General features: G+C 43.5%; 1 protein-coding gene across 3 annotated transcripts in view; it reads right to left on the minus strand.

The window, feature by feature from the left end:
* LOC140188751 (complement C1q subcomponent subunit A-like) overlaps positions 1 to 18142 on the minus strand; it is a 113887-nt gene that overhangs the window by 8762 nt on the left and 86983 nt on the right. For 2 of the 3 annotated variants that reach the window (XM_072245360.1, XM_072245361.1), the window contains exon 2: positions 15910 to 16079. In XM_072245360.1, the coding sequence (XP_072101461.1) occupies positions 15910 to 16072 (163 nt within the window). In that variant the 5' untranslated portion in view covers positions 16073 to 16079. The remainder of the gene's footprint in view (positions 1 to 15909; positions 16080 to 18142) is intronic. The other variant, XM_072245359.1, reaches the window with a different exon arrangement.

The raw sequence follows: 18142 nt of genomic DNA on the forward strand, positions 1-18142 counted from the left end.
GGTGCCCCTGGCCAGCGTCAAATCTCCCGCAGTGGTAAAGGCACTTGTGAAATTTTTCACTACGGTGGGGTTGCCCAGGGAAATGCAGACAGATCAGGGGAGTGTCTTCACATCTCACACATTCTGACGGATGTTGGATGAGATGGGAGCAAAGAAGATTTTGGCCTCCGTGTACCACCTAGAGTCCCAAGGGGCATTGGAAAGATTCCACGCAACATTAAAGACCATGATTAAAATTTATTGTCAAGAGAACGCTAGGGACTGGGATGATGCCTTGCCTCTTCTGCTATTTGCCGTAAGGGACACGGTTCAGGAGTCATAGTCATTGGCCCAGAGGACCCCTGACCTTACTGAAAGAGCAATGGTCCAGTCCAGCAGTACAAGTCAATGTAATTGACTATGTTTTAAAATTTTGTGAAAGGCTTAAAAGGATCTGTGACCTTGTCAAAGAAAATCTACGACACTCCCAAACTAAAATGAAACAGTGGTATGATAGATGTGCCCACGAACAAGTGTTTCAAGTGAGCGATCGGGTCTTAGTTCTGTTTCCAGTGGTAACCAACCCGCTCCAGGCGAGATTCCATGGTCCGTACAAGGTGATTAAAAAGATAGACTCTTTGAATTATGTTATCAAAACGCCGGACAGGCGTAAGCCAACACAATTAGTACACTATATGCACAATATGGTAAAAGCTTACCACGATCAGAAAGCAGATCTAGTTCGTGTTATCACAAAAATTAATGAGGCTGGGGTGCCAAATGATAAGGGGAAGACCCATCTTGAAAAGATAAATATGGTGCTGACCAGATTGGAGAACTCTATTGTTTTGGCCAACTTTGCTGATAAGGTCTCTCACTTAACCCCCAAACAGAGCGAGCCGCTAATAAAGCTAATTAACCGGCACGCCGATGTGTGTCCGGATGTCCTGAGGCAATGCAAAGGGACGGTACATGATGTTGTTGTCACCTCAGACCAGCCTATTAAACAACACCCCTAGAGGATGAACTTGGAAAAGGGCAAGCTAGTGGAGAAAGAAATTGAACACATGCTAGCCACAGATATTATTAGGCCATCCAAATCAGAATGGGCGTCTCCCTGTGTGGTTGTCCCGAAAGTCGATGGGAGCATACGATTCTGTACAAATTACAGAAAAGTGAACGCCATCACAAAAACTGATGCTTACCCCATCCCAAGGGTAGACGATTGCATCGATAAAGTGGGGAGAGCTAAGTACATCACAAAGATCGATTTGCTAAAAGGGTATTGGTGCGTTCCTTTAACCGACCGGGCTAGAGAAATCTCAGCATTTGTCACTCCATCCGGGTTATATGAGTATAATGTCTTACCTTTTGGCATGTAAAACGCCCCAGGGACCTTCCAAAGGATGATTAATTCAGTGATAAAAGGGTTAAAGAATGCAGAAGCGTACATTGACGATTTAGTGGTCTGGAGTGACATGTGGGAGGAGCACATTGTGGCAGTAGAGGAACTGTTTAAACAGCTGTCTGAAGCCAACCTGACAGTGAACCTCGCAAAAAGTGAATTCGGCCACACGAAGGTCACTTATCTGGGATTTGTGGTAGGACAGGGGCAGCTGGCACCTATGCAGGCTCTCTCTGAAGTTCCCATCCCAACGGACAAGAGAGCCCTGAGAAGGTTCTTGGGGATGGTGGGGTACTATCGGAAGTTTTGCAAAAACTTTGCGGATATTACCCTCCCTTTTACTAAGCTCTTGTCGAAGAATGCGAAGTTTGTGTGGGACGACCTTTGTCAACAAGCCTTCGAGAGTCTGAAGGCGATTCTGTGTCACCACCCTGTATTGAGTGCGTCTGACTTTTCAAAACCCTTCTCCCTAGCAATAGATGCTAGCGACGAAATGGCCGGGGCGGTGCTGTTACAGACAGACAAAGAGGAGATTGACCACCCAGTGGCTTATTTTCCTAAGAAGTTTAATGGCCATCAGAGATATTATTCCACTGTGGAGAAGGAATTACTGGCAATCATATTAGCATTACAACATTTTGAGGTTTATATTTGTCGGGCACGGAAACCACTGATAAATTACACTGATCACAATCCATTTGTGTTTTTGGCCACTATGAAGGATAAAAACAAACGGTTGCTAAGTTGGAGCCTGGTCTTACAAGAATTTGATATTAAAATAAAACATATAAGAGGAACGGACAATGTGATTGCTGACTGTCTGTCAAGGTGTTGACAAGTTAAAATTCTCTGTATTAGCCAAATAGCTGATGACTACCTGTATATTAGTGTGTATCTAATAATGTGCATTCATGCCCATAATTTTTACCCCGGTAAAAATCCTTTTAAGGGTGGGGGTGTGACGCCAAGCAAAGCTATCGGACGATTGATGCTAATGAGAGAGATAAGAAAGACAATGGAGAAACATTCAAAATGCTAATAAGAGAGAAGAGAGGGATTAACGGAAAAGAAACACAATTCAGAATATTGACAGACCAGTTGCTTTGAACCTGAACTGTTTGAAGTTTAATGGACAGGGGATACCCCAGCAGGGGGATAAAAAGAGCAGGTTTGCTAAGGCACGCGACAAACCACGAGACCACAAGACCCAGGAAAGAGCAATGTACCCCCACAAGTGGTGGAGGTTTGGAGGTCTGGTTCGCAGGAACCGACCAGAGGCTCACAGGGTGTAAAGCTACAATCGGTGGGAACCTGCGGTGTGTGTCCACCCTTGCCTGGGTGTTGGGTTCACCGTGGAAGAACAATCGTATCCGGAACAGAGGAGTCACAGTCGGTGACCACAGCAGGGATTAGAAGACATCAAAGGTCTGCCTGAACCAAATTGCAACTCCCTCTCTCTCCCCAATGGTACAACAACAGCTATTACTGTGAACTGCACTAAACTGAACTCTGCTTCACTTAAGACTGATCATTTTACCCCTAGACTGCGATAGAGCTTGGTTGATTCCTATTACCCTATTTCTATGTATGTGTGTGTATTATCATTGCTAACCTGTTATATAGATATCCTTACGATTAGAGTACTGTTTTACTTATGTCTGTAATAAAACTTTATTAGTTCCTAGTAATCCAGACTCCAACGAGCGTTCCATTTCTGCTGGTTTGGCAACCCAGTTACGGGGTACGTAACAATAGGAGAAAAGATAAGAACAAGATTAGGAGAGTAAGAAGGATCTGTGTCATGATCTTGGCAAATAGGAATAAGGAGAGTTCTAAAATGTTTTTTAAAGTACTGTGTATCAGAAGCAGGAAGGTAGTTCGGGAGAAACAGGTCTCCTCAATGACCAGAAAGGAGTGTGTGGAGCCATTGAAACTGAACGAGACATTGGAGTCCGGGAGCAGTACAGTGTGGATTCATACCATTTGGCCCAATCCATGTCAGCCATGGTACTCCTCATCCAGTCCCAATCTCTTGCATTCAGCCTATATCCCTTTAAGTAGCACCCATGCATTTATCTTTCAAAGTGCTTCTTAATATTAGGATTCACCAGAATGTGAAGAATGGTGCGTTAAGGGAGGGGTACATCGATATTCTGGTACACATCTGTATCAGGAAGGAAGGTGTGTTAGAAATATTGGAGCACATTATAAATCTAATTATGAAGCACTGAATAAATCCCCAATATCCAATGGAGGAAATTTCTGGGGCTATGACTGATATTTTTGTATTTTCATTAGCCTTGAGTGATGTACCATAAGACGGGAGTGATGCAAGGACGTGGCTGGGGACGAACCCAAGTGCAGGACACAGATGCTGAGGCAGAGTCCTTAGGCGTAGCACCTCCGCGGGCGGGGAGCCGATATCCAGGAGACGATGTGAAGCTTAGAACTAACAGTTCTCAGGAATAGGGAACAAGGTTTACTCTCACAGGAGTCGACCAACGAACTGGCGGCTTCTTGCTGTGGTCACAGGGTTTTTATCCTGCCGTTTGATGGGGAGCAGGTGCATGTAGTTAGTGATACATGGGAATGATTGGAATCTAAATGAGGTGATCGAGGTCCAAATCTTGAGGCAAATGGTAAGGTGGGGGATTGCCAGACGGGACCATGACATGGAGGACTGATAATGTTGCCCTCTCGTTCAGAAAGGGTAGCAGGTGTGAGTCTGGGAACTATAGGCTGCTACACCAAACTGCTTGTCTCCAGTACTACTCACACTTTTAAGCAGATGTACATCCATCACCATGGGCAGAAGTGAGGAAGTGGGGAGTACTCCAAACCAGACTGAAATGCAGAAGGATGTGACCCTCCCACCCTCTTCCCAGCATTTTGTTAGTGAACGTACAGTGGCTGGAGAACAAAACTGAGGGTCTGATGGTAAGGAAAGGGAAATGAGAAACTGTTGTGTTCTATGTTTGAACGAGATGTGGCTAACTCCTTGCACATCAGATACAGCAATCAGACCCAAGGCTTCTCAATTCACAGAATGGACCAAACTGCTGAATTGGAGGAGGTAAAAAGTGGAGGTGTGTTTAATAATAAACTTTCAGTGGTGTTCTGATGCAGCAGTTTTATGGAACTCATGTTCCCCGACCTTCAAAGCATAACGGTAAAATGCCAACTGTTCTTTGTACCTAAGGAGTTCTCCATAATCCACAATTTACGTACCACCAGCAGCTGACTATAATCAAGTACTTGAGATTCTGCATGATGTTGTCTGCAAACGAGAAATAGTCCATCCCAACATATTTCAAATTATAACTGGGAACTTCCACCAGGCTTGGTTGAAGAAAACTCTGCCTAATTATCACCAGTATAAAATCTGTAGCAGCAGACCACTGTTCAAGACCACATTTCGGTAAATCTGATCACTTGGCTGACTACTTTCTACCTGCATATAGGCAAAGGCTAAAGAGATGAGGACAACAAAGAGGTGGTTACAGGAGGCAGAGGAACAGCTTCAGGATTGCTTCAAGTCAGTGGACTGCGTCAAGTTCAAGGACTCATCTGTGAATACACCATGTTTGCCATAAACTTTATTAAAACAGCTGTAGGTGAGTGTATCCTCACAAAATCATTTACTCTTCCCAACCAGAAGCCCCATATGAACTGTAAGATCTACAATCTGCTGAGAGTCATATCAGAGGCATTCAAGTCTGGTGACCAAGAAAGTTACAAAATTTCCAGATATGAACTCCACAAAGCTGACTCATGGTTAAAGAGGCAAATCCGAACTAAACAAATCAATGAACGATGCTCAACAATTGTGGCAGAGCTTGAATACTGACACCTCTTATAAAGATAAATGAAATGACATAGGTGACAGCAGCTCAATGCATTCTATGCTCGCTTTGACCATCATAACATGGTCATACTCCCACCGCTCCCAATGATCCTGTGATTTCAGTCTCTGAGACTGGTGTGCAAGCAACCTCAGGTGGGTGAATCGACAAAAAGCATCTTGCCTAGATAGTGTGCCCAGTGCTAAAGACCTGTGCTGATCAACTTGCTAGAGTAATCACAGACGTCTTTACTATCTTGGTTCAGCAGTCTGAGGTACTCACCTGTTTCAAACAGGCTTCATTTATACTGGTGCCTAAGAAGAATATGATAATCTGCCTCAATGTTTATCTTCCAGTTGCACTTACATCCACAATGATTAAGTGTTTTGTGAGGCTAGTAATGAAACATATCAACTCCTGCCTGAGAAGTGACTTGGATCTGCTACTAATTGCCTACAGGTCCACAGCTGACACCATCTCACTGGCTCTTCACTCAGCCCTGGAACATCTGCACAGCAAAGATGTATACATCAGGATGCTCTTTAGTGACTACAGTTCTGCATTCAATACTGTACCAACGTTCCTTCAAAACTTATCAGTAAGTTTCAAGACCTTGGCTTCAATGCTTTCTTTTGCAATTGGATTCTCGATTTCCTCGCTTGAACACCCCAGCCAGTTCAGATTGGCAGCATCTCCTCCATAATCTCCATCAGCATAGGTGTACAACAAGACTACGTGCTAAGCTCCTTGCTCTACTCACTTTACACTTACGACTGTGTGGCAAAGCACAGCTCCAATGCCATTTTCAAGTTTGCTGATGATACAACTGTCATAGGTTAAATCAAAGGTAGTTACTGTGACGAGAATACACATAAATTAGGATGTTAGCTGGCCTGGGCTAGCACCAGTGGCATCAGCAGTTGGTCTGCCACCTGGCCTCAGGAGAAGGAGAGATAAGGAACACAATGAAGCAGCATTTGGAGATGTTAATGAAGGAGCCATCAGTCTGGGTATTGTCAAGATCGGCTCCCCCTTTGAACCCTGAACTGTTTGAACTGTGATGGACAGGCGATACCCCAGCAGGGGGATAAAAAGGGACAGGTTCGACACACGACACCCGAGGTAACGAGACCCTGGAAGTGGTCTGCCTCTCACAAGTCGGTGGGAAGCTCTTGGACGGCTGGTCGCGGGATCAGCCTTAGACGCTCAGGGTGGAAAGGCACGATCAGCGGGAACCTGGTGTGTGTCCACCCTTGCCTGGGTGCCAGATTCAGCGCAGAGAAATGATCGTATCTGGAAACGGAGGGGTCACGGTCGGTGACCTCAGATGACATCACAAAGGGCTCACCCGAAAGCTGACTGCGAAGGTCTGTGTGGAAGCTGTGTTGAATATTCATTCGTTTTGCTCTCTCTCCTTCCCCCACACTGTCCATCGCCATGGCAACGATTACTGCGAACTGAACTAAATTGAACTGGACTTTGTGTCACTTTGAAACTGGTCATTTACCCCTAGACAATGATAGAGCTTGATTGATCCTGTTATCTTAATTCTGTGTACATGTGTGTTTATCATTGCTGAACTGTTGCATTTATTATCCTTTTGATTAGAGTACTGTGTTGCTTGTTCCTTTAATAAAACTTTCTTAGTTCTAGTAATCCAGACTCCAACTGAATGATCCATTTCTGCTGGTTTGGCAACCCAGTTACGGGGTACGTAACATTACAAAACAGCATATATGAGGGAGATTGAAAATCTGGCTGAGTGGTGCCATAACAACTACTTCTGATTCAATGTCAGCAAGACCAAGGAGATGATTATTGACATCAGGAGGAGGAAACCAGAGGTCCATGTGCCTGTCCTTATCAGAGGATCAGAGGTGGAGAGGGTCAACAACTTTAAATTTCTCATTGTTATTTCAGAGAACCTATCCTGGGCCCAACACAAGTGCAATTATGAAGAAAGCATGGCAGTGCCTCTGCATCCTTGGAAGTTTGCATAGATTTGGCATTGCATCTAAAACTTTGGCAAACTTCTATAGATGTATGGTGGAGAATATATTGTCTGGTTGCATCACAGCTTGGTATGGAAACACCAATGCCATTGAATGAAAAATGCTACAAAATGTGGTGGGTGTGGCACAGTCCACTATGGGTAAAGCCCTCCCCACCATTGAGCACATCAACACAAAGCATTGTCTCAGGAAAGCATCATTCATTATCAAGGACTGCCACCACCAGGACATGCTCTCTTCTCACTGCAGCCATCAGGAAGAAGATACAGGAACCTCAGAACTCACATCACTAGGTTCAGGAACACTTATTACCTCTCAACCATTAGGCTCTTGAACCAAAGGGGATAACTTCATTCAACTTCATTTGCTCCATATTGAACTGTTCCCACAATCTCTGGACTCACTTCCAAGGATTCTTTATCTCACGTTCTTGATCTTTATTGCGTATATATTTTTGTTATACTTCTTCCTTTTCGTATTTGTATGGCTTGTTGTCTTTTACACAGTGATTCAGCACCCACGTTGGTGTGATCTTTCATTAATTCCATTATGGTTATTATTCTATGGAGGGTTTATTGAGTATGCCCAGAAGAAAATGATGAGTGTCTAGTGCGGGCAGATTAAATGAATGTGGACAGGCATCACAATCAGCATGGGCAATGTGACTGAAAAGGCCTGTTTCTATGCTGTACGTTTCTGTGATTCGATTTGCCTTGATGAGCCAAGTAACATCTGTTCTGTGATTATAGTTGTATCTCTAATTTCAGGCTTGTACAAAAAAGAAAGCTGCACTCCACCTTAAGTCTAAAACTTCAAATGCCTCAAAACCTGTGTACTTCGATGTATTCCGTACTTAAGAAAATTCTGTAATATTTTGCATCTGCTTCCGTGTATATTTGCATGTGACATTATGAAACACTCAATTTCTTGGTAAAATCAAGAAGAGCCTTTTGCAGCCCTGTCTTTTTGTAATCAACAGCTGGGAAATCCATCACATTGCCCCAAGGTTGAACAGTCCTCACTTCTGTGAATTTGCTTACAAGGCTAGAGCTGCAGCTTTTAGGTCCGGGGATACCAGTCGCTACACAGAATCCAGGCGTGAACTCCAGAAAGCCATTAAGGGTGCCAGGAGGCAATATTGAGCCAAGTTGGAAGCCCAGGCTAACCAGAGGGATGCCAGTAGACTATGGCAGGGTCTAAATGAGATTACTGGGTGCAAGGAAAAGGCTGGGAATATCAATAACTGTGGCGCTTCTCTTCCTGACGAACTTAACGTATTCTACGCAAGATTCGAACAGAATAGGAGCATCCCGCTCCCTCCGGATGAACTGGACCTGGTGGCATCGAGATTCATCGTCACCGAGGAGGACGTTAGAAGGGCCTTCCTGAAGATAAATCCAAGGAAGGCGATGGGCCATTGTACGTTCTAGTATCAATTGTTTGGCGAGAATAAAGTATAAAGTATACATCTAAATGTTATCTGCTCCAAAATGCATTCATCACTTCTGCCTCCTGATTCACAGAAAGGTTGTGAGTGGTGGTAAAAATCTTCTGAGGTGTATATATTTCAATCCTAGGAGTATTGCGGGGAAGGCGGATGAGTTGAGGGCGTGGATTGACACGTGGAATTATGACGTTATAGCAATTAGTGAAACTTGGCTACAGGAGGGGCAGGACCGGCAGCTTAATATTCCAGGGTTCCGATGTTTCAGATGTGATCCAGGCAGAGGAATGAAAGGTAGGGGAGTAGCATTGCTTGTTAGGGAAAATATTACAGCAGTACTCAGGCAGGACAGATTAGAGGGTTTGTCTACTGAGTCCTTATGGGTGGAGCTGAGAAACAGGAAAGGTACTGCCACATTAGTGGGATTGTATTACAGACCACCCAATAGTCAACGAGAATTGGAAGAGCAAATCTGCAGAGAGATAGCAGGCAACTGCAGGAAACAAAGTTGTGGTGGTAGGGGACTTTAATTTTCCATATATTGATTGGGACTCCCATACCGTTAGGGGTCTAGTTTTCTAAGTCAATATATATAGGGACCAACTAGAGGGGATGCAATATTGGATCTCCTGTTTGGAAACGAGTTAGGACAAGTAACAGAAGTCTGTGTAGGGGAGCACTTTGGTTCCAGTGATCATAACACCATTACTTTCAACTTGATCATGGACGAGGATAGATCTGGTCCTAGGGTTGAGGTTCTCAACTGGAAGGTGGCCAAATTTGAAGAAATGAGAAAGGATCTAAAAAGCATGGATTGGGACAGGTTGTTCTCTGGCAAGGATGTGATTGGTAGGTGGGAAGCCTTCAAAGGAGAAATTTTGAGAGTGCAGAATTTGTATGTTCCTGTCAGGATTAAAGGCAAAGTTAATAGGAATAAGGAACCTTGGTTCTCAAGGGATATTGCAACTCTGATAAAGAAGAAGAGGGAGTTGTATGGCATGTATAGGAAGCAGGGAGTAATTAAGGTGCTTGAGGAGTATAAGAAGTGCAAGAAAATACTTAAGAAAGAAATCAGGAGGGCTAAAAGAAGACATGAGGTTGCCTTGGCAGTCAAAGTGAAGGATAATCCAAAGAGCTTTTACAGGTATATTAAGAGCAAAAGGATTGTAAGGGATAAAATTGGTCCTCTTGAAGATCAGAGTGGTCGGCTATGTGCGGAACCAAAGGAAATGGGGGAGATCTTAAATAGGTTTTTTGCGTCTGTATTTACTAAGGAAACTGGCATGAAGTCTATGGAATTAAGGGAAACAAGTAGTGAGATCAAGGAAACTGTACAGATCGAAAAGGAGGAGGTCCTTGCTGTCTTGAGGAAAATTAAAGTGGATAAATCCCCGGGACCTGACAGGGTGTTCCCTCGGACCTTGAAGGAGACTAGTGTTGAAATTGCAGGGGCCCTGGCAGAAATATTTAAGATGTCTACAGGTGAGGTGCTGGAGGATTGGAGAGTGGCTCATGTTGTTCTGTTGTTTAAAAAAGGATCGAAAAGTAATCTGGGAAATTATAGGCCAGTAAGTTTAACGTCGGTAGTAGGTAAGTTATTGGAGGGAGTACTAAGAGACAGAATCTACAAGCATTTGGATAGACAGGGACTTATTAGGGAGAGTCAACATGGCTTTGTGCATGTAGGTCATGTTTGACTAATCTTTTGGAGTTTTTCGAGGTGGTTACCAGGAAAGTGGATGAAGAGACGGCAGTGGATATTGTCTACATGGACTTCAGTAAGGCCTTTGACAAGGTCCCGCATGGGAGGTTAGTTAGGAAAATTCAGCCGCTAGGTATACATGGAGAGGTGGTAAATTGGATTAGACATTGGCTCAATGGAAGAAGCCAAAGAGTGGTAGTAGAGAATTGCTTCTCTGAGTGGAGGCCTGTGACTAGTGGTGTGCCACAGGGATCAGTGCTGGGTCAATTGTTATTTGTTATCTATATCAATGATCTGGATGATAATGTGGTAAATTGGATCAGCAAATTTGCTGATGATACAAAGATTGGAGGTGTAGTAGACAGTGAGGAAGGTTTTTCAGAGCCTGCAGAGGGACTTGGACCAGCTGGAAAAATGGGATGAAAAATGGCAGATGGAGTTTAATACTGACAAGTGTGAGGTATTGCACGTTGGAAGGACAAACTAAGGTAGAACATACAGGGTTAATGGTAAGGCACTGAGGAGTGCAGTGGAACAGAGGGATCTGGGAATACAGATACAAAATTCCCTAAAAGTGGCGTCACAGGTAGATAGGGTCATAAAGAGAGCTTTTGGTACATTGGCCTTTATTAATCAAAGTATTGAGTATAAGAGCTGGAAGGTTATGATGAGGTTGTATAAGGCATGGATGAGGCCAAATCTGGAGTATTGTGTTCAGTTTTGGTCACCAAATTACAGGAAGGATATAAATAAGGTTGAAAGAGTGCAGAGAAGGTTTACAAGGATGTTGCCGGGACTTGAGAAACTCAGTTACAGAGAAAGGTTGAATAGGTTAGGACTTTATTCCCTGGAGCGTAGAAGAATGAGGGGAGATTTGATAGAGGTATATAAAATTATGATGGGTATAGATAGAGTGAATGCAAGCAGGCTTTTTCCACTGAGGCAAGGGGAGAAAAAAAAAACCAGAGGACATGGGTTAAGGGTGAGGGAGGAAAAGTTTAAAGGGAACATTAGGGGGAGCTTCTTCACACAGAGAGTGGTGGGAGTATGGAATGAGCTGCCAGACGAGGTGGTAAATGCGGGTTCTTTTTTAACATTTAAAAATAAATTGGACAGATACATGGATGGGAGGTGTATGGAGGGATATGGTCCGTGTGCAGGTCAGCGGGACTAGGCAGAAAATGGTTCGGCAAAGCCAAGAAGGGCCAAAAGGCCTGTTTCTGTGCTGTAGTTTCTATGGTTTGTACGGTTTCTAACTGAGCTCTGAAATCGACTTTTGAAAAAAAAACATGAATGATGTTACTATGGTAAGCACAGCAATGCCCAGAGTTCCACATTCAAAATATGATGTAGATGAGACATGGGGACTGAGCATGGGTTCATGGTGCAGAAGAAAAGAAGAAGAAGAGGGGAGTGGTAGTAATAGGGACTCAGTAGTCAGGGAACAGACAAGAGATACTGTGGACATGAACAGAACACCCAAATAGCAGTTACCAGGGTCAGGGATGTCTCAGATCATGTCCACAGCATTTTGGAGAGGGAGGGAGAGCAGCTAGGTGTCTTGGTACATATCGGTACCCATGACATAGGAACAAAAAGCAAAGAGCTCCTGAAAAGAGAATATAGAGAGCTAGGCAAAAAGCTGAGAAGCAGGCTCTCTTGGATAGCAATCTCTGGATTGCTGCCTGTGCCACGCGGCAGTAAGGGTAGAAACAAGATGATTTGGCAGATAAATGTGTGGCTGAGAACCTGGTGCTGGGGGCATAGCATCAGGTTCTTGGATCATTGGGATCTTTTATGGGGGAGGTATGACCTGTTCAAAAGTGACAGGTTGTACCTGAACCTGAGGGGGACCAATATTCTCATGGGCAAGTTTGTTAGAGCTATTGGGGAGGGTTTGGCAGCAGGGTGGGAACTGGAGTGAAGGGACTCAGGATAGGATGGATGGTAAAAAAGTAAAGATAGTGTGCAGTCAGACTGTCAGGAAGGACAGGCAGATGATAGGACTTAGTTGTAGCCAACAGGCTGAGTATCAAATCATTACCGATGCAGAATCAGAAAGGACAGCAAATACGGTACTCAAGGTGTTGTATCTAAATGCACGTAGTATAAGAAATAAGGTGCACGATTTTGTTGCAGTATTACCAGGTATGAAGTTGTGGCCATCACTGAATCATGGCTGAAGGATAGTTGTAGTTGGGAGCTGAATGTCCAAGGTTACACATTATATCAGAGGGATAGGAAGGTAGGCAGAGGGGGTGGTGTGGCTCTACTGGTACGGAATGGCATCAAGTTGGTAGAAAAATGTGATATAGGATCAGATGTTGAAACCTTGTGGGTTGAGTTAAGAAACTGCAAGGGTAAAAGGACTTTGATGGCAGTTATATACAGGCCTCCCAGCAGTGGCTGGGAGGTGGACCACAGATTACAACAGGAAATAGAAAAGGCAAATCTAAAGGGCAATGTTATGGTAGTCATGTGAGATTTTAACATGCAGGTCGATTGGGAAAATCAGATTGGTAACGGATCTCAGGAGAGTAAGTTTGTTGAATGCCTAAGAGATAGCTTTTTAGAGCAGTTTGTTGTTGAGCCTACTAGGGAATCAGCTATATTTGATGATTCGGCAGATAAATGTGTGGATGAGAAGCTGGTTCAGGGGGCATAGCTTCAGGTTCTTGGATCATTGGGATCTTTTATGGGGGAGGTATGACCTGTACAAAAGTGACAAGTTGCACCTGAACCCAAGGGGGACCAACATTCTTGTGGGTAGGTTTGTTGGAGCTGTTGGGGAGAGTTTAAACTAATTTGGCAAGGGGGTGAGAACTAGAGTGAAGGGACTCAGGATAGGACGGATGGTAAAAAAAAGGCAAAGATGGTGTGCAGTCAGACTGTCAGGAAGGGCAGGATAAAATTCCAGCCAGCAGGGTGAGTATCAGTGCATTAGGGATGCAGAATCAAAAAGGGTAGCAAATACAGTACTCAATATGTTTTTTTCTCAGTGCACAGAGTATAGTAAATAAGGTGGATGATCTTGTTGCATTGTTATAGATTGTCCGGTATGATGTTGTGGCCATCACTGAATCGTGGCTGAAGGATAGTTGTAGTTGGGAGCTGAATGTCTAAGGTTACGCTTTGTATCAGAGGGATAGGAAGGTAGTCAGAGGGGGTGGCGTGGCTCCACTGGTAAAGAATGGCATCAAATCATTCGAAATATGTGACATAAAATCAGAAGATATTGAAACTTCGTGGGTTGAGTTAAAAAACTGCAAAGTAAAAGGACCCTGATGACAGTTATATACAGTAGCTGTAGCTGCTATTACAACAGGAAATAGAAAAGGCACGTCAAAAGGCAATGTTATGATATTTATGGGAGATTTCAACATGCAGGTCGATTGGGAAAATCAGGTTGGTATTGGATTTCAAGAGAGTGAGTTTGTTGAATGCCTACAAGGTGGCTTTTTAGAGCAGTTTGTCATGAGCCTACTAGGGGATCAGCTATATCGGAGTGGGTGTTATGTAATCAACCAGAGGTGATTAGGAAGCTTAAGGTAAAAGAATCTTGGGAGACAGTGATCACAATATGAATGAGTTCAACTTGAAATTTGACAGGGAGAAAGTAAAGTCTGATATAGCAGTATTTCAGTGGAGTAAAGGAAATTACAGTGTGAGTTTCTGGGAAAAATGAGATGGATGTATTCCAAATACAAATACTCAAATAGCAAAATAGTGCAACTGTGGCTGACAAGGAAAGTCAAAGCTAAGGAAAAAGTAAAAGAGAGGGTATGCAACAAGACAAAAATTAGTGGGAAGATAAGGGAAGCAGAAGCTTTAAAAAGCCTACAGACAGCAACTAAAAGACTCATTAGGAAAAGATGAAATATGAAAGCAAGCTCACAAACAATATCAAAAGTGGACAGTTAAAGATTTTTCAAGTATGTAAAACAAACAAAAGAGATGAGAGTGGATATGGAACTGCTAGAAAATGAGACCGGAGAAATAATAACAGGAGCCAAGGAGATGACAGATGAACTAAATGGGTATTTTGCATCAGTCTTCACTGTTGATGACACAAGCAGTGTACCAGATGCTGAAGAGTATGAGGGAAGAGAAGTGGGTGCAGTTGCAATTACAAGGGAAAAGATGCTCAAAAAGCTGAAAGATCAAAGGTACACAAGTCACCCAGACCATATGAACTGCACCCTTGGATTCTGAAAGAGATAGCAGTAGAGATTGTGGAGGCATCATAATAATTTTTCAAAATCATTGGACTTTGGCATGGTGCCAGAGGAATGGAAAACTGCAAATGTCTTTAAGAAAGGAGGAAGGCAGCAGAAATGAGATTATAGACCAGTTAGCCTGACCTCAATGGTTGGGAAGATGTTGGAGTTAATTGTTAAGTATGAGGTTATGGAGTACTTGGTGACACAGGACAAGGTAAGACAAAGTTGCAATGGTTTCCTTAAGGGAAAATCTTACCTGACAAACCCGTTGGAATTCTTTGAGGAGATTACAAGTAGAATAGATAAAGGGGATGAAGTGGATGTTATGTACTTGGACTTCCAGAAGGCCTTTGACAAGGTGCCACACATGAGGCTACTTACTAAGTTGAGAGCCCATGGTATTTGAGGAAAGTTACTGGCATGGCTGATTGGTAGGAGTCAGCAAGTGAGAATAAAGTGATCCTTTTCTGGTTGGCTGCCAGTGTCTAGGTGGTGTTCCGCAGGGGTCAGTGTTGGGACTTCTTTTTATGCTGTAGATCAATGATTTAGATGATGGGATAGAATGGATTTGTTGCCAAGTTTGCAGATGGTACAAAGATTGGTGGAGGGACAGGTTGTGTTGAGGAAAAGGGAAGGCTGCAGAAGGACTTAGACAGATTAGGAGAATGGGCACTGGTGAGGCCTCACCTTGAATATTGTGAACAATTTTAGGCTCCTCGTCGAAGAAAAGGCACTGGAGAGGATTTTCACAAGGATGATTCCGGGAACAAAGGGGTTATCGCACAAGGAATGTTTGAGAGCTCTGGGTCTGTACTCGCCAAAATTTAGAAGGATAAGGAGGAATCTCATTGAAACCTTTCGAATGTTGAAAGGCCAACAGAGTAGATGTGGAAAGGATGTTTCCCATTGTGGGGGAGTCTAGGACAAGAGGGTACAGCCTCAGGATAGAGAGGCATCCATTTCAAACTAGAGATGTAGAGAAATTTCTTTAGCCAGAGGGTGGTGAATTTGTGGAATTTATTACTACAGGCAGTTGTTGAGGCTAGATCTTTGGGTGTATTTAAGGCAGAGCTTGATAGGTTCTTGACTGGACACAGCAATGGTTACAGGGAGAAGGGCGAAGAGTGGGGCTGAGGAGCAGAAAAAAGGATCAGCCATGATTGAATGGTGGAACAGACAGAATGGACCAAATGGCCTAATTGTGTTCCTATGTCTTATGGTCTAATGGTAACAGTTAGCATATTGCTATTGCAGCCCATCCTTGCTGTGTGATGTGTGTATTTTGTAACTGAAGCTGCGTGTTACCTGGATCGCCTGTGTCACCTGTATCTCCACGTCTGCCATCTCTGCCACGTGGGCCTGGATTGCCAGGTTTACCATCCTGGCCTTTAGGTGCACGGCACTCAATTGTATCAGCAGCAGCAGCTTGTGCCAGCAGCAGGAACAGCATCAGTCCAACACACTCCATTGCGCCTGAACAGAACAGGAAAACACATGGCATCACATAAAAGTTAGCATTCATAGTCCTGCAGATGAACATACCTGCTTGGAACATACATATTGACATCTCCATATGAACATGCATTGCACTGAAGCAACTGCTGCCCTTTCTGAAGTGAATCAACAGCTCAGGCACAGCAGTCTATATCTTCAAATCTTGGAATTGTATGGAGTGTTGGAGCTGTCCTGTTGTGGTATAATTCAGAAAATGGGGACAGAACTTGAGCCCAAAAGCAAGTATCCCTTTGAAAGGAAGCAGGATTTTTGATTGCATAAGACAGAATATTAAACTCGAGTGGATCACAAAAAGAACAATGGACGCATGGGAAGTGAGTTTCTGAACTTGACAGTCATCTTTTAATTTCTGATTTGATCATCTGAGAAACAGCCAGTTTAAGGATGTGGAGGGCTGATGGAAAAGAATAGCACCCTTTCACACACACATAAGACATAGGAGCAGAATTAAGCCATTCAGCCCATTGAGTCTGCTCCACCATTCCATCATGGCTGATCCCGGACCCACTCAGACCCAGGAAACTGTCAGCTTCTGCCTGAAGTATATCCACGGGCTTGGCTTCCACCTCAGTATGTGACAGAGCATTCCACAGATTCACTACTGTCTGGCTTCACTCCTCTAGTTTTGGATACCCCCACCACAGAAAACACATCCACCTTAACTAGTCCTTTCAACATTTGGTAGGTTTCAATGAGATTTCCCCCTGCATTCTTCTAAATTCCAGTGAGTACAGGTCCAAAGTTCCCAAACTCTCTTCATATGTTAACCCTTCATTTCTGGAATTATCCTCATGAACCTCCTCTGGACTCTCACCAATGATAACACATCCTTTCTGAGACATGGGGCCCAAATCTGTTGACAATACTCCAAGTGCGCCCTGACTAATGTCTTATAAAGCCCCAGCATTATACCCTTGTTTTTATATTCTATTTCCCTTGAAATAAATGCCAACATTGTATTTGCCTTCTTTACCACAGACTCAACCTGTAAATTAACCATCTGGGAGTCTTACACGAGGACTCCTAATTTCCTCTGCACCTCTGATGCTTGAATCTTCTCAACATTTAAAAATAGTCCGCACTATTATTCTTTTCAACAAAATGCATTATCATACATTTCCCAACACTGCATCCCGTCTGCCATTTTTTTGCCCATTCTTCCAATTTGTCTAAGTCCTGCTGCAATCGTGTTGCTTCCTCAGCACTACCTAACCCTCCATCTATCTTCATATCATCCGCAAACTTTGTCACAAAGCCATCAATTCCATTATCCAAATTATTGACAAATAATATGAAAAGTAGTGACCCATAAGGAACACCACTAGTCTCTGGCAGCCAACCAGAAAAGGCCCCCTTTGTTCCCACTCACTGCCTCCTGCCTATCAGCCATCCCTCTATCCATGCCAGTATCTTTCCCGTAACACCATAGGACTTTATCTTGTTAAGCAGCCTCATATGTGGCACGTTATCAAATGCCTTCTGAAAATCCAAGTGATTGACATCCACTGCCTCTCCTTTGCCCACCCTGCTTGTTACTTCCTTGAAGAATTCTAAAAGATTTGTCAAGCAAGATTTCCCTTAACAGAAACCATGCTGAATTTGACTTATTTTATCATTAGTTGCTCAGTATCCCAAAACCTCATCCTTAATAATGGACTCCAACACTTTCCCAATCACTGAGTTTGGGCTAACTGGCCTATAATTTCCTTTCTTTTGCCTTCTTCCCCTCTTAAAGAGTGGAGTGACATTTGCAATCTTCCACATACCTTAAGAAGATGTGCCCATCCCTGGAAGAAGGTCATCATCCAGTTCTGCCAATGCAACCATCCCTCTCTGCCTGAATGGCTATTGCACCATTAACTCAAACCAGTTTACACTCTGGATTCTGATGCACATCCATCAGAGTCAGCATCTTGTGACAAGGTTGACAAGGGCAAGGAACATCCCAAGCAGCAGTGATAATCCTTTATTAACACATTGACTCAAACAGTCATGTTCTAAGCTTTAAGGGCATAAGAACACC

Source organism: Mobula birostris, chromosome 27 (assembly GCF_030028105.1).
Source record: "Mobula birostris isolate sMobBir1 chromosome 27, sMobBir1.hap1, whole genome shotgun sequence".
NCBI classification, from domain to species: domain Eukaryota; kingdom Metazoa; phylum Chordata; class Chondrichthyes; order Myliobatiformes; family Myliobatidae; genus Mobula; species Mobula birostris.